The sequence below is a fragment of the Mustela putorius genome, unplaced genomic scaffold, assembly GCF_011764305.1.
Source record: "Mustela putorius furo isolate JIRA1106 unplaced genomic scaffold, ASM1176430v1.1 tig00003834_pilon_pilon_pilon, whole genome shotgun sequence".
NCBI lineage: Eukaryota > Metazoa > Chordata > Mammalia > Carnivora > Mustelidae > Mustela > Mustela putorius.
Genome location: NW_025421987.1, coordinates 108,721,107 through 108,738,345, shown reverse-complemented (window position 1 = coordinate 108,738,345; position 17,239 = coordinate 108,721,107). Strand labels below are relative to the sequence as shown.

The 17,239-nt window shown below is 34.2% G+C and overlaps 1 protein-coding gene across 2 annotated transcripts in view; it reads left to right on the top strand.

Moving 5' to 3' along the window:
• Window positions 1-17,239, top strand: part of DNAJC13 (DnaJ heat shock protein family (Hsp40) member C13) — a 124,810-nt gene that overhangs the window by 50,238 nt on the left and 57,333 nt on the right. Inside the window, exons 13-23 of one of the 2 annotated variants that reach the window (XM_004762501.3) lie at window positions 435-534; window positions 2,694-2,801; window positions 3,405-3,560; window positions 4,642-4,698; window positions 6,699-6,820; window positions 8,949-9,024; window positions 9,300-9,395; window positions 10,181-10,324; window positions 13,356-13,370; window positions 13,940-14,022; window positions 15,342-15,495. In XM_004762501.3, coding sequence (XP_004762558.1) covers window positions 435-534; window positions 2,694-2,801; window positions 3,405-3,560; window positions 4,642-4,698; window positions 6,699-6,820; window positions 8,949-9,024; window positions 9,300-9,395; window positions 10,181-10,324; window positions 13,356-13,370; window positions 13,940-14,022; window positions 15,342-15,495 — 1,111 coding nt within the window. The remainder of the gene's footprint in view (window positions 1-434; window positions 535-2,693; window positions 2,802-3,404; window positions 3,561-4,641; window positions 4,699-6,698; window positions 6,821-8,948; window positions 9,025-9,299; window positions 9,396-10,180; window positions 10,325-13,355; window positions 13,371-13,939; window positions 14,023-15,341; window positions 15,496-17,239) is intronic. The other variant, XM_004762502.3, reaches the window with a different exon arrangement.

Sequence of the window (17,239 nt, the reverse complement as noted above, 5' to 3'; positions counted from 1 at the left end):
GTGCTCGCTCGCTCTCTCTGTCAAACAAATAAATAAAATCTTAAAAAAAAAAAAAAAAAGATTTATTTACTTGAGAGGGGCAGAGGGAAAGAGAGTCTTAAGTCTCCTTGCTCAGCACAGAACCCAACGTGGGGCTCCATCTCACACCACTGAGATCACGATACCAGCGGAAAACAAGACTTGGAAACATAACTGATTACACCACCCAGGTGCCCCAAAATCCCTTTTAGTTTTAATTAACTTGGAAAAAAAAATCTTTGCCCTCAAAGGAAAAAACTGTTACGGGAACTGATAGGTTCTAGAGGTGTAATTTAAAATCCGTACTTGCTGAATGCAATAGAAACTCAAGAGGACTTATTATGTTACATTTTAATAATAAAATAATGCTCTGATATTGCTATTATATATTTTTTTTCTTGTTTTGTTTTCCACAGGTTTCGGGAGCGTCTAGGAGTGAAGGTGGTAAAAGCACTCAAGAGGAGCAACAATGGAGTAATCCATGCAGCTGTTGATATGCTCTGTGCCCTCATGTGTGTAAGTAGTGTTTTTTAAAGGGAGACTGGTTTTTCTTAAGTTGATTGATGTTTTAAATTTCCGCAAACCCAGATTTTCATTGTAGCAATTCAATTCAGTGTTTCTGTATTTCCTAAATTGCTCTCTTGGCAGTTTGTTTATTCAGGTAAACGTTTGTTTAGCACATTTTATAAACCTGGCACTGTGCTATCTACTAGAAATACAGAGTTTGTTCCTTCCTTGAAATTGCTGACAGTCCAGTAAGGTGGGCATATGTGTGTAATCTAAAGTAGCTGGGCCTATGGGATCCCTAAAAAGGCAGCACTTAGTGTTTTTGGTTTGTGGTGAGGGGAAGACAAAAGATTCGAGGCCAATCTTTCAGATGTTACAAATGATCTGAAGCTTAAAGCATAGGCAGGTATTTTCCCTCTATGAGAAGGATTTCCTGGGAAAAGGGGAGAGCATATGCAAAGGCATGTTGGGGAAGAAGCAAATAATTGAAATGGCTAGATCATAAAGCTTGTTTGGAAGTGTGTGGGATTAGGAGTACAGCTAGAGATGTATGCAGAGATGCAGTTATCAGAAGCCTTTTGTATCAGACAAAGAAGCTAGATTTGTATCCTTTAGTAAGGAATAGCGGAAAGGTTTTTCATCAGGGAATCAGTAATACTAGGCTTGAACTTCCGAAAGCTCACAGATGTTACGTGGAGACTCTATTAGAGGTAAAGTTAGAGACAGGTGGACCAAATATGTAAGAAACAAGATGCTGAGGTAGGATGGGGTAAAGATTTGAGGGTAAAGAAGTTTGAAAGCTGAGGGTAAAGAAACTAACTTGGTGACAGCTTATATAGGAGAAGCAATGAATTGTTCAGTATAACTTTGAAATTCCTGATTTACTTCAATGTTGTATTTAGCATATGGGACTAAAGTGGTTCAGGCAAGTTTAGTGGTATAGAATAAAACCTAAGTAATCACTTGGATAAAACCTTGCATTTTTACGCAAAAGTCAGTTTTACTATCTTTACTAATGAATTATTAATAAATTATTATTATCTTTACTAATAATTCCTAATAATTCCATTGAAAGAATTCTGGGATGGGGTGCTTGAGTGGCACAGTTGGTTTGAGCATCTGACTCTTGGTTTCTGCTCAAGTTGTGGTTTCAGGGTCGTAAGATTGAGCCCCTTGTCTATCTCGGCTCTGAGCATGGACTAATGAGAGATTCCCTCTCTCTCTGCCCCTCCTCAGCTCATGCTCCCCAGGACTATGAGAGTGAAAGAGAGTGAGCGAGGACAGTGAGGGGAAGGGCAAGCGGAGAGGGAGAAGCAGACTCCACACTGAGCAACGGCCTGGACGTGGGGCTCAATCCCAGGACTCCTGAGATTATAACCTGAGCCAAAGGGAGCCGCTTAACCTACTGAGCCATCCAGGAGCCCCAATAAATAAATAAATCTTTTAAAAAAAGGAACTAGTGGGGTAACTGGATAATAAAATACCATAGTGTGAAACAAATACATTGAGCTCTCATTACATACTAGATTTTGGCTATATATTTTATACAAATTATCTCATTTAAGCTTCATAATAGTCCTATGAGCTAAGTACTACTAATCTCACTTGGATGGCTGAGGAAAGTAAAACTTAGAGCTGAAACAGCTTAACCTTGCTAGAGGTCAGCTGTGGTCAGTAGCAAAGTTAGGATTGAATCTTTACTCCTAACCATCATACTGGAATGTTTTTCCCATTCTCATTTATTCCACCATTCAGAAAAGACAAAGAAGTATTTGCTGCTCATTTTAGTACCTGTTTTTAAACACTTAAAAAAAATAATCAAATAAATGCTAAGTTTTATCTTATCATTTCAAATTTAAATTATAAAATTGGAGGAGAGGAAATGGGTGTCACTTGCATTTTAAGAAGGAGACTTGGGACTTTCAAGAGAGTACCTTGTGCAGTACTCTCTATGGGTACTTGCTGGGCACAGTGTCTATGAAGCCTCATCAGACTCGGGGAATCTCACTTTGCCTGCTTGTCTTATCATGAGTTTCCTTTCTGCCTTCAACTTTAAAGGCTGTGATTTTTAATTCTTTTATTATTTAATGAATACTCTTTATAAATGACTTGCACATGATGCCAATATGTGGGCCTGCTCATGAATTATCACTATTTTTAATCAATAGCCCATGCATGATGACTATGACTTAAGACAAGAACAGCTGAACAAAGCTTCGCTTCTCTCTTCAAAGAAGTTTCTGGAAAACTTACTGGAAAAATTTAATTCCCACGTGGTAAGTTGTAATTAAATTTGTCTTAATGAGAGATACCATACATTACTGAAAGGTATTCTAGACGTGCAGTTTGGCAGTTTTTTTTTTTTTTTTAATTGCAGCTCCCAACTTTGGTCAATATTGATTGTACAACAGTTTGGTCAGCTTGGTCATTTGCTAATAGTAAAATATTCTGTTTTAGGACTGTCTCCATTTATCTGGGAAAAATAAGTTGCAAAGACTTTAGATTTTTTTCTTTTTCTTTAATGTAAAAAATAAAATAAACTGCTCTTTAAAAAAAAAAAAAGCCAAATCAGCTCCTCAGTCATTGCTAACAGCTTTGGAGATGGGCAACCTATAGATTTAGAAAGAACAAATTGTTGGAGTTGTTTAAATGTTGTCAAAGATTGCTTATTATATAAATACTAAACATATTAACCTTAGTTATTTGTATTTGAGGAGTCTTGGTTATTTTCTTGAAATTTGACCAAATTTTAATTATTTTCCTTTTGAGATATGGTAAGCAGTGGATTTACTGTTTAACTTATAAGGTAACAGAAGCACGTTATTGCTGTGTTTTACTTGAATTTCTTTATCCTAAGGCAGTATGTTACTTTGTTTCAGGATCATGGGACTGGTGCCCTAGTTATTAGTTCACTCTTGGACTTCCTTACTTTTGCCCTCTGTGCTCCATATAGTGAGACAACTGAAGGACAGCAGTTCGATATGCTTTTAGAGATGGTAGCATCCAATGGAAGAACTCTCTTTAAGCTTTTTCAGGTGAGAGCTTGTATCTTTCTTATCAGAAAACTACTTTTTGGGTCAGTTTGGTTTTAAAATACGGGATGTGTGGGCATCTGGGTGGCTCTGTTGTTAGGCCTTCAGCTCAGGTCATGATCCCAGAGTCCTGGGATCCAGCCCCCATCTGGCTCCCTGTTCAGCGGGAAGCCTGCTTCTCCCATTCCCCCTGCCTGTGTTCCCTCTCTGGCTGTGTGTGTCAAATAAGTAATAAATAAAAACTTCAAAAAAAATAAATAAATAAAGGATGTGTGCTTCCATAGTAATGCTGATAAATACAGCCTAAAACATTGTCATCTTAAGGTTATCTAATTCCACAGATTTCTTGGTGTTTCGTGTAGAACTTTGTTGATGGTTTTTGACCACTGTTTTGACCCTATTGCCTATCTTTTCTCAGAAGTAGTGAAAAACTTATTTTCTGATAGGCCCAGAGTACCGTTTTCTTTATAAATTCCCCCCAAATAGGGCTATTTATAAATAGCTGAAAACAGTGTTACTTTATATAATACTATAGTATTTATTATGTACATGTGATGTTTCTATATGTTGCTTATATTTTTATTTTATCTTCATTTGTTTTGTAAACATTATTTTGTATTATTTTACATCATTACTGTTTGATATTTATCATTCAGATAACTAATTATTCAAATAAGTACCAGCAGTTTCCTGCTAATGTTTTAATTCTTAAAGCTATAAGAATTCCTAAATTTTTTTTTTAAAGATTTTTATTTATTTATGTTTTTGACAGAGAGAGATCACATGTAGGCAGAGAGGCTAGCAGAGAGAGGGGGAGGCAGGCTCCCAGCTGAGCAGAGAGCCCGATGTAGGGCTCAATCTCAGGACTCTGAGATCATAACCTGAGCCGAAGGCAGAGGCTTAACCCACTGAGCTACCGAGGTGCCCCAGAATATCTAAAACTTTTAACCAGACTGTGACTTTGAGATGTAGCCTTTACTAATTTTAATGGCTGATAAAATTGTATATCCTCCTTAAAAGCAATAGCTAGTATGTTGCAATAAAATTCTTTTATTCTTTAATTCTTTTTTCCCCTATTTTAAAGCATCCTTCCATGGCAATCATAAAGGGAGCTGGATTGGTTATGAAAGCAATAATAGAGGTGAGAACATTTTGAAATTTTAAACCTACTTGAATGTTGATTGGCTATTTTAATCGAAGCTGACAAAATTACCTTCCAGCCTTTATGGGAAACATGCAGTTTTTCTGGGTCAGAAAAGTAATTTTGAGTCTTTATTCAGAAATTAGTTTTAAACTACAGAAACAGTTCTCAATATTTAAAGTTGTGAGGTAAGTGGGATTTGGGCAACTAAATCTTTCGGTTCCTACATTATTTGTATTTTGTTTGTTTTAAAAGAATTAAAAGTTAGCATTTTTCCTCTCTTGCTCTCTTTGGGGGTGGAGAATGGTGGTATTGATGGTATTGAAATCTTTCGGTACTGAGGTTACATAGAAGTCTTTTAATGGAGTTAGTTCATACCAAAGTGGTATTAAATAAGAATGGTAACAAAAATTAGTTCCTCATGCTAAGGTGCATTTGTCATTAAGCTCTAGAGATCAGGGCATGGTATCATGGGATATTGTTTATCTAAGATAGTTGCTTAGCCTTCTGATTTTTAGAAAATAAAATCATGGTTATAAATATCAACTTGCATACTGGATGTCTACAATGACATCAGATGGCTTTGAATTCTTTTTGTTGTTTGTAGTGATTTGGATAAAATGTGAGAGTGTTTGCTTCTTTTACCAAAAAACTCAGTGATATAAATATATCATAATACATAAATATATATTGTAAATATAACATGTAGCTAAATGAATGCATAGAAGTAGTATACTCTTAAGTAGATGTTAAAAAAATTACACCTCAAAGTTTTTTTTTTTTTGCATTTTTAGTGTGTATTTACAGCTTAAGCCAATTTTCTTTCTGTAGCTAATGGGTTTTAGCTTCCAAAGTAATGTATCTCTCACAGACCTGGCAGCCAAGGACAGCTAGGACCGTGAGACCAAACAAAAGTGTGTTCCTGACCCTCATTGCCATTCATGGAAGGCCAGATATAACCAAAATGTAAACTTGGGCATCATATAAGCCACAGTGTCACACTCATAGCTAGTGACTAGAGCTGATGTCTGTGTAAGGAACACTTTATTTACACTGAAATACTGGCAAGTATCTTAAATTATTATTTTTTTTTAATTGTAAAAGTGTAGTATGTGGTGTTTGAAGAAACATTGGTGTTTACAGAAAAAAATTCAAGGAACAAATAAAATGAATCATTTATATTTTTATCATCCAGAGATAACTACTATTGGCATTTTGCTAAATTTTGTCTTAGACCGTGTAGTGTTCAAAATTATATGTGTACATATGCTAATTATGTATATATGTATACCTACTATGTGTATATTTGTATTGATACTGTCAGAATGATATATACATAATACATATTCAGTTGTACTATATACTTGTGCTTTTTTTTTTTTTTTTTTTTTACTAATATTGTGTGCATTTTTGCTTTTTGCATTTAGGCTGTCTTAAATATCACACTGCTTACTTAATTCATAGTTCTGTGATTACCTTTGATTAGTAGCCCTGTCTTAACTCTGTTGCCAGAATGAGTCCATCTAAAAGCAAAGTAAAATGAGGATGAAAAGAACTACTCCAGTTTATCACATCATTCTTTTAAAAAAACAAAAAGCTGTGTTCACCATGAAAATGAATATCTTGTTAATAATAAAAGCAAGGCGGGTTTTGTAGAAGCCTTGGATAGTAATTACTGATTTCCCTGAGTCACCTTTCCTTTTCATTGGCTGATATAAACTCAGAGAATGAACCTAATTTTAATATTAAATTAAGCAAAACATAATTCATAAGATAAATGTATCTGTAAACATTTAAAACCTTGTTCCACAGGCAAATACTATTTTTAAAATTACTTGTATCAGCTGTGTTATTTTCGGGTAATTAAGTTACATTTCAAATTTTTATTACATTGTATACTATATAATTATTTTACCTAGAGATGTAAAATTAGTTCTGTAAAATTAGGATAGTTTGTTCTGGAATGCTGCTTTAGGGATCATCTTCCCCTTTTTCCAAAGGAAGGTGACAAAGAAATTGCTACAAAAATGCAGGAGCTTGCCCTAAGTGAAGGTGCCTTACCTCGACACTTGCATACTGCGATGTTTACAGTAAGCTCAGATCAAAGGATGCTTACAAATAGGTAGGTTAAATTTAATTTGCTATAAATTAACTTGCTGCTTATAAAATGGATTCAGATATTACATAAAACAGACTGTTTGGATTATGGAAATGTTTCTTTTTCTTTTGATTTACCTAGTTCTCCTTTTCCTTTCCTTATAGAAAGATTGTGCCTAGATGATCATTACCCCTGCCCCTGGAGAGCTTGGGGGAGGAAACAGATCTGTGTGATTTTTTTCCCCTTACTTTCCTGTTATGGCTGTACACACATAGTCATGGGGCTGGAACATGGAAAAGAGTGCCTAGAAGCTTATGGAACTAGAACCATGTGCCCAGGCTTTTTTCTCTTTGTATTTCCATCTGGCCATCGTGTCAGTTTTTAAATATCTTTGGTCAGTTAGGCACTCCAAGAATAAAGAAAACCTTGTCTAACTGGCTTAGGTATTCTAAATCTCTTAGAGTTAAACATTTTCCCCTTTGGTAAATTGTCTTTTTTTTTTTAATAATTAAATGTATAGAAGTACATAAATCTATTCACTTACTCCAGGCCATATGAATTCCATCCCTTTTAATTTTTCTTTATGATTCCTGATGTGTGACCCTTCAGATATCCATAGCATACTATGACTCATTAGTTTAAAAAAAGAGAGAATATCATAAAATATTTTCATCATATTCTTTTGACTTTTTAAATGATAGCAGTAATTGCTGACTTAGGTTTACTTTGTTATGATACCACAAATTTCCTTTTTTTGTCGCTTATATCCAGTTATTAGATGTCGTGGTGGTATGCTGCCTTGCCAGTGGTTTTCTGTTGTTTATACTATTTTAGAGACTGTCTGCATCCTTCAATTTATAAATGTTAGCCATGAAAGTAGTCTTTTACGTAGCCTGAGAGGACAAAAAAAGATCTAAAAGAATGATTATTTCTTTGATGTATTGTCTTATAAGTAATACTAGATACCATCTTTCATTAAAATAGAGACAATTTAATGTCTTACTCCGTTAAACCCACATGTAAGATGTTTGCTTGTTGTGTTCCTCTTTATATTAAACAACCAGTTAAATTCTTTATTGTGGTCAGTCACAGTATTGAAAAACTGTCAATGTATAATACAAGTTAAGGCTTTTCATTTGCATTGCTTTATCTTTTACAAATTACCATGATAAAAAGTTATCCCATTTATCCCTGTTAAAAGCCTTTTTAGGAATCCCTGATAAATGATACCTACCTGATACATGTGAAGGAAATTATAAGTGTAATTAAGTAGTTAATTTTCAACTAGACATAGAAATGAATAGTTTTAGTAGTGTTCATTTTTTTGGTGATAGTGCAGAGTACAGTTTGGGTTTTTAAACTTTTTTCTTTTGGGAGTGTAACCTTGTAAGGACATATATCTATAGTTTGGTTTATTTCTCTTATAGGTTTCATACCCATTCTTGTAGCAAATGACAGTGTGAATCCCTACTGAAGCACAGAAGGGTCAACAGTGAATTAAATATATTCTCTAAAAAAAAAAAATATATTCTCTGCTTATGAGGAGCACATAGTGATTAATAAATCACTAAGTCATAAATTCATAAATTCAGTTCCTAATTGTTCACTTTGAACCAAAATACGCTTTTACCTCTAAAGTGGCATGAGTAAAATAATTTGCTTTAAGTGCTTTAAGTCTCCAGACTCCAAAACTGGAAATATTTTCTATTTCTGACCTTGCCAAGTAGGTTATATTAGAACATAGTTATTGACTTTTACTCATGTGCAGAATTCCAAAGAATGCCAGAATGCTGTATGACCACTATATTAGGACTTGTTACACAAACTAAGAACATCATCAAATCTAATTGTCTTGTTTTCTCTCTTTAAATGAGGTAAAAACCTACTTACTTTTTCATGTTCAAGTCCATTGAAAATTAGTGAGTTAATCAGGAAAGCATTTTGATTTGGAGAAAATTCTAAAATGTTAGCAGTATTTTGAATTACTGTTTCATACACCTCTGCACATTAAAATACTGACTTTAAGTATTTAACATCAGAATGGTTTCTTTGCTGTAGCTATATTTCTTATATGATATTTTGTTCTTAAAAATTCCTTTCTGTTCTAGCTGAGATAAAGCAGCAAACCTTTCTCAACGTCTGCTTTTTTCAGACAGCTAAGTAGACATTTAGTGGGACTCTGGACAGCTGATAATGCAACTGCGACGAACTTGTTGAAACGCATTTTGGTAAGTCAGTTGAATGCCGGGAAGATTAATGTATTCTTGCCCAGTAAAATTTCATTGAGTGAGTTTATACTGTTAAAGGATTTTTTTTAGTTTCTTTTTTATTTAAAAGATGCATATCATAGGAGTTGTCACATAATTGCTAACATAAATTGTCACATAAAAGTTAACCTCAGTGGCTTAAATCATAGTATTTATTTGGGTTTTGAAAGCTAAAATTTTCTTTGGTGCAGTTGTTTTGAAAATGGATTTTATGTTCTGTGTTTGTTCGCTTTTAGCCGCCAGGCTTGCTGGCTTACTTGGACAGCTCAGATCCAGTTCCTGAGAAGGATGCTGATCGGATGCATGTTAGAGATAATGTGAAAATAGCAATGGTAAATAATGATTGTCCTAAGTGTCTTTTCAGGTTGAAAAGACCACTCTTTGTAAAACACACTAAAAATTTTAGACATGAACCAAGAATTTACTGTATTGAATAGCAGTACTAAAAGTAGTAGTATTAGTAACAGCTTTATTAAGGTAAAATTTACATCCCATATAATTCACCTATTCTAAGTGTACAGTTCAGTAATTTTTCATGTATTTATAGAGTTTTAAAACCATCACCTCAATCTAGTATTATGAATAGTAGTAACCTTGTATGTTTTGTTTCCTTAACTCAGCTTATTGGCACATTCAGGAATGGATTTTTTTTTAAGTTTCAAATGTATAATGTGATATTTTGCATATAATGTGTGATTGATAAATGTTGAAAGTAACTTAGGTAGGAATTTTTTTTTTTCTAACAAAAGCTGTTTTTTTATTAAGGTTAGGCTATCTCTGAGAAAATTACTTAAACATCTTTCAAGATACACCATTGTAATAATGTCTTGTATGTGTTCTTTTCCTTTCCTCACTCCATTTTTCTATTTATACCCATCTCCCATTCACATCTTGCCACCCTTCACATAGGAATCATCTTGAAACTTAAGCAGAAAAGTTAAGATTTCTTGGACAAAAGTATAATTTATTGTAGGAATTTTCACTTTGTTTCTTCACTGAGTCCCCAACATCCAGTATGTATTTTATGTAAAATAAATAGTGTGACTCAGCTTTACTTAGATTTAAAAAAAATAAATTTGCAAACAGGACTATAATGGATTTTAATGTTATTTTACAGGATCAGTATGGAAAATTTAATAAAGTTCCAGAGTGGCAAAGACTAGCTGGAAAAGCTGCTAAGGAAGTTGAAAAATTTGCCAAAGAAAAAGTAGATCTTGTGTTGATGCACTGGAGGGATAGAATGGGCATTGCACAAAAAGAGGTAAAAATCTGCTTCCAGACTTCTAGCACTTCTGTGTATTGTAGGTTTGCTTTCATTGTTGTTCACAGAGAGGGTAGTCAGATATTTCTGACAACATAGGAAGAAGGGTCACCTAATTGTGATTCGTATTTTTATATAAATTTTTCTTAATCCATAGTTATATGAATCAGTGATTAGGATTTTAGTTAGGTATTTTATATGAAATTTAATATAAAATTCCACTCTTAGGTTTTCTTCCATGACTTCTAGTTTCCATGCTAATTTATTTGTATGAATCTGCTTTTTTCCTTCCTTCTCTGAATTTTATTTTATAGCTATAAAAATAAAGTGCTCATCTTTAGCATTTTTATTCAGAGCTAGACAGGTGTTTTGGTAATAAGATTCACATTTTTAAATTTACTGTGTGTACTTAAATTTTTCAGTATTAGCTCCTCAAATCAAGGCCAGGTCAAAAACAGTTTTGGTCTTACTCTTTAGCAAGTAGTATGATCAGTAGAACCTAATTTAGTAATGCATATTCTTCTCTCTAGGATGGAATCAACTAAAGTTTAAATCAACTAAAGTTGACTTGATCTCACCATTTTTATTAACCACACTTACATTCGTTCCCTTAAACCATCTCTACTTATGGTAGCTATTTCTTTATACAAAGAAAATAATATAAATATCTCACTAAACAGGTTTCTTACGAATTTCCAGAACATCTAGACGTAGGAGTCAGTGCTACAGAACAATTGTAGTCTTTTGTGTGTATCTGAAATTGAGCCCAAAATTCAGTTCTATAGAACTTGAGCCTAAAGTGTTCATGCTGATCTGTGTAAATGACATACGCAATACAAAGAATCACTAGACATACTTTAGTTTTAACTTTTTAAATTATTTTTATTAACATAATGTATTATTTGCCCCAGAGGTATGGGTCTGTGAATCATCAGGCTTACACATTTCACAGCACTCACCATAGCACATACCCTCCCCTATGGCCATAACCCAGCCATCCTATTGCTACCATCCCCTCACCACCCCAGCAACCCTCAGTTTGTTTCTTGAGATTAAGAACTAGACATGCTTTCCAAATGGCTAGGATAGTGAGGAGAATCTTCCATGTTGAACTGTTTAACCTACATCTGAGCCTAATTTTGTGGTTTATTAACCCATAAAACAACTTACGGCATAAAATCAGAATAACAGTGCCTCCCTTTTCTACTTTGTAGGGCTGCTTTGATGTAAAAGTAGGGTAATTATAGGGGCACCTGGGTGGCATAGTCATTTAAGCGTCTGTCTTGATTTCAGCTCAGGTCACAATCTCAGGGTTGTGCGATCAAGCTCTTCGTCAAGGTCTGTGCGGAGTGTGCTGCTTAAGATTTTTTCCACCCCACCCCACTCACTTGCTTCTCCTATCTCTCTCTCTTTCTCTCTAAAAAAAAACCAAGGTAATAATAGAAGCACTATGTACATGTTTGGTCATGATAATATTCCTATACCATTTGAGTAATTAAAAATCAACAGATAGGATATAAATGATTTTCAGTTATTAAAAATTATGACCTTTGAGTTCAGGTAGTTAAGCCCCATTTCTAAAATCATAGTTGTTCAAGCTGTTGGATGTAATTAACTGAAGTAAGTTTTTGGCATTGATTTCATATACATCTATCCAACAAAAGCTTGAACGCAAAGCTCTTTTAGCTGTAAATGCAGATAACACATGCTATTTAAAGACAACAATTCAGAGGAAAAATAGTATATTTGTAAATATCAATAATGTTTTATTGTTCTGTTGGTTTCATTTATGTGGGTGTTATCTAAAACTGAGCAAATAAGGATGCCAAATAGAACTGCTGGTCAAGAAACTGTTTCGGTAGCAAATGGATTTTTTTTGCTGTAGTGCCATTTTTAATGTTAATTTCTTTAGGAAACAGTGAATAATCTTTGTGATTCTTTTATTTGTAGAAATATTAACACCCAAATATGGAATGATCATGTGCTTTAGCTAGTCTGAAAACTAACCATTGTCAAGATTAACTGGCTAGGCTTAAAAGGAACTGCATTTCTTACATAATCAGAATGTTTTTAAGTCAATTTCATTTGTAGCTAATGCTGTGTGTTCAATTAATAATAAACATTGGCTAATGTATAATATTGCTCTTTCTTCTTTTATTTTAGTTGAGGTATTTGTTTAGCTAGATAGGGGTTTTACCCTAAGTCTGTTGAATCTGTGAACTCTATTTATGGAGAGAACTGATTGTGCTTTTTGTGTATAGCATTTACATTTTCACCACTCTGTACTCCCAGCTTTTTGTCTTGAGAGCAGGGGAAATTGAAGAAAGTGCTGCTTAATTAGAAGTTACAGAGAAAATTTTATCATTAAAACTAAATCTTTGAATTGTTTATGTGCTTTGTTCAAGTCACCTTTCATTAGTTTTCATGAGGGTGCACAGAATTAAAATTTGTAGGAGACAGTTCCTTACATAACCAGTAGGTTTTGTATTTTAAACAGTATTTACTTTTTAAATTTTATTACTCAGTTAGGCTTTATTCCTTCTATTCTTTTTTTTTCTGCATTGTTTTATATAATTTGTCACTTCTTTAATGAAGTTACTTATAGACTTTTGTGTTTTAATCTCTACTACTTTCTACTTTTTGGTTCTGTCACATCAAAGGTCAGAATTTTAATGTCTACCGTATCTTCAGGCTTCACTTGGAGAGGAGATTCCTAACTACCAGCCCATGTATAGACTTCAAGAAATCTTTGAAATCCTCCCCTTCAGTTAGTTACAGGCCTTACATATATGTCTTTCTCTGGAATAGGGGCTATAGCTTTCTTTGTACTCTCAAAAGTGTTTATGACTTCCTAAAATTTGAGTCATAGACTTAGAGAAGCAGGTGGGCCGCCTTCTGTCTTAAAATGAGATGATTTATAATTGAGACCTCCTCTTGAAGTTTGTATGATAGATACAGCTTAACACATACAGGCTCATTCTCATTTTTGTTTAAAACTTTTTCATTTTTTCCTTTTTAAACTTAAATTCAGGACAGAAACAATACGGTGAGTTTAAGTACCTGCTACATGTATGAAATGCATTCAACTGCCTGGCATGTGGAGTTGTCTTTGAGATTCTTTGTCTAATAAATTCAAATCTCACCTCACATGTGTCTGAATGTAGATTCTTATTTCTTGTCCATTAGCTGTTTCAATTTATACTTGCTCCTTATGGCTTTGATAGCAGTTTAATAACCTGTAATCTTTTGCATTTATTGTTTTCCCATGACTTATGTATTAACTGCATGTAAATGTTTAAAACAAGTCACTTTTTGATCACTATAAATTTTATCAGTCATCACTATAAACTGTAACAATTTGGCATTGAAACAATAACTTTAGGCTACTTGGAAAATATTTCAACAACACTAGAATTATCTGCTAGTACCATACTTATCACATTGTGATACAAATGTTATATTCATATTCTATGGATTTGGCTTCATTAATTTATTTCTGCTGAAATTTGATGTAGAACATGTTTCTCATCACTTATAAAGAGATGATTTTTCTCACTGAGCCTATTTGGTAGCCCCAGATTGAGCATTATGAAATTTTATTTCTATTTTTTCCAGAATATAAATCAAAAGCCAGTGGTTCTTCGAAAGAGAAGACAAAGAATAAAAATAGAAGCAAATTGGGATCTCTTCTATTATAGGTAAACTTAAAGCCTCTTTTCCAACAGATTAAATTTGGCATTGCCATTAGAAGAACCATGATGGGTTTTTCTTGCCTGAAACTAGTGCTCTATGCTGTGGGTATTTTTACGCTCTCAAGGTCAAGAATTTTAACTGTTAATATTAGTATGATTAATGATGCTTCCATATGTTAATGTCTTTTAAGAGTGTTGGTAGACTGAGGAGCTAAAGTTATCTTTAAATTTTTGAGATGAGATGGCTACTTAAAAGAGGTAGATGATGAAAACATAAGGAGACATGTGGGAAATGGGTATCCAGCTTAGCTGGCTGAATATACTTTTCCAGCTTTTCTGACCTTTTTACCCCTTCTCCATCTACTGGCTCTGCCCACTGTTCCTCCATGCCAAACACACACACACAGACATACACACATACAAAGACTTTGAAACAGTTTGGAGATTTTCTAACTCCAAATTGAGGTAATTTACAGTACTTATTCTGGAAGCTGACATATTGATTATACCTTGGCTGATAAAGGAAAATAACGTGCTTTGGAAACTTCTCACAGTATTTTTAAAGTATAAATACAGTATATAGTATGGTCTTAAGAATATTGGTTTTCTTTCTCAGAAATCCTTCAATTATGTTGTCTCCCATAGAGCTCTCTTGAACTCTAACATCATATTTTCTAGGAGTGTTGCAGAATGAAAACGGAAGGATATGATGCCCATCCACCTCCAATTCAGACCTGTGTCCAAATTTATTACAGCAGTTAAATTATTCTAGGAGTAAAAGGAAGATATTTTACAAATATCATTCAGAACTTGGCTGTTTAGCTGTATTCTTTCTTGGGTAGTTTGTAACATTTTAATCTAGAATGTTGCTCATCCTACATACTTCATACTCAGGTGCATAGTTCAGAAATTCTTATTCCCAACCTGAAATTTGATAGTCGATTGTAATTATTTTCTGACTGAAATTTATACTAGCAATAAATATTGAAAGTGAAATATCATTTCCTTGTTTTGAAATCCACACAGATTTGTTTTTGTGGTTTGGGTTCATTTTTTTTTTCTTTAGTGTTTTATTATGAAAACTTTCAAAGATACAGAAAAGGTCAAAGAATTTACAGTGTACACCTGTTACCTATCACCAAGATTCTACCATTTACATTGTACTATACTTAATTTACAGAGATTTTATGTTCTTCATAAAGAACATAGTTTTTGCTAAAGTTTGTTAATTCTGCTGTTTTCTTATTATAAAATGCAGTAAGTGATGCTTATAGATTTTTTAAAAGTGTTTATTGCTTCCTACTATTTTCTGATTATATGTATAGGTTTGGTCAGGATCATGCCAAGTCAAACCTAATTTGGAATTTCAAAACACGAGAAGAACTGAGAGATTGTCTTGAATCTGAAATGAGAGCATTTAATATTGATAGAGAGCTTGGTAGTGCTAATGTGATCTCCTGGAACCACCATGAATTTGAGGTAAAGTTTAATTTTTATAATACCAATTTTTTCTTTTTGGAAGCACATGTTATTTTTGGAGTGTTTTTCAAAGATTTATGGTTATATAACTTTTTTTTACCTTTCCTTTTTAATTTTATGGAGGAAATACTAGAAAACTTTTATTTTTGTCTGAGACAAAAAATAAAAATTCATTACATTAGGTAACTCAGCTTTGTACCTGAACTTTTGTACCTGAGAATGTAGGAGTTTCAATGAGTTTGGTCTTCTGCTTTCTAGATCTGTTCTTTGCTTATTTTTTTCCCCTTAGATTTTTTTTCTCCACTGAAATACAGCCTGTTTTCCTTTTTTCCTTGTACTTGTACCTTGTTTAACTAACTTTTTTTGTGGTAGTTGATTCTGAATGTGGCCATATTTTACTTTTTTTTTAATTAGATGGAGAGAGAAGAGCACAAGTAGGCAGAGCAGCAGGGAGAGGGAGAGGGAGAAGCAGGCTCTCCGCTGAGCAGGGAGCCTGATGCGGGGCTCAATCCCAGGACCCTGAGATCATGACCTGAGTCACAGGCAGATGCTTAACCGATTGAGCCACCCAGGCGCCCCCATATTTTACTTTGCTATTAAAATATTCATGTGAAGAACAATAGAATAAGATCAAGGAACATGTGTGTGCGTAATGTAAGCTTTCATAGCACTTGTGAATTTGAACATACTCATGATCCTGTAGGCTTTGGTTTAATCCAGCTGCATTTGCAAAATACAATGATTTGATTGTGCGCAATCCCTTCTCCTCAAAAAACTTTTTTTACTTTGGTTTTGGGAATCTGTATTATCCTGGATTTTCTCCTCCTTCACTATGCACTCCTCCTTTGTTCATTTTTCTTATTTTCCCTACTTCTAAACTGGCACAAAGGACCAGTTCTTGGATCTCATATTTATATTCATTGTCTTATGGCTTTAACTGTTTTTTCTTTGCTGGTGGCCTCCAGATTTTTATCTCAGATTTTCTTTCTGAGATCTCATACTCTTATTTTATAATTGGATGTCCAATAAGCAACTAGAATGTAGCTCTAAAACTGTGCACTTGGTCTGCTCCCAAACCTACTTCTCTTGTAGTCTTTCTGGTCTTAGATAATGGCTCCTTCTTAATTTCTAGTCAGAGCCCTTGAAGTCATCTTTTCTCTTATGCCCCACTTCCAGTTTGTCAGCAAATCCTATTTAGTACACTTCCAAAATTTGTCCAGAACCCAACTCTCCTCTTTTTGTGGGATTATAGCAGTATCTCTGCTTCCACCCATGCCTCCTTGTAATCTCTTCCACCCATGCCTCCTATGTAAACATAGGAGCATTGTGATCTTGTTAAAATAAAGTAGGTCATGTCACTTATGTGTGCAGAGCTCTCTGGTGCTTCTCTCACTTCGAAAAAGCCTGGGATCCTTCGAATGACTTATGAGACAAGATTTGCGGGGCTCCTGGATGGCTTAGATGGTTAAGCCTCTGCCTTTGGCTCAGGTCATGATCCCAGGGTCCTGGGATTGAGCCGCGCATCATTCTCCTGGCTCAGCAGGGACCCTGCTTCTCCCTCTCCTTCTGCTGTTCTCCTGCTTGTGCTCTCTTGCTCTCTCTGTCAAATAAATAAATAAAATCTTTAAAAATAAAACGAGACAAGATTTGCGTATCCTCTAATCCCAAGCATTCTTTCTTTGATCTCATGATCTACTACTCACCCTTTTCACTGTTGCTACAGCAACACCAAGTTCCCTGGAAA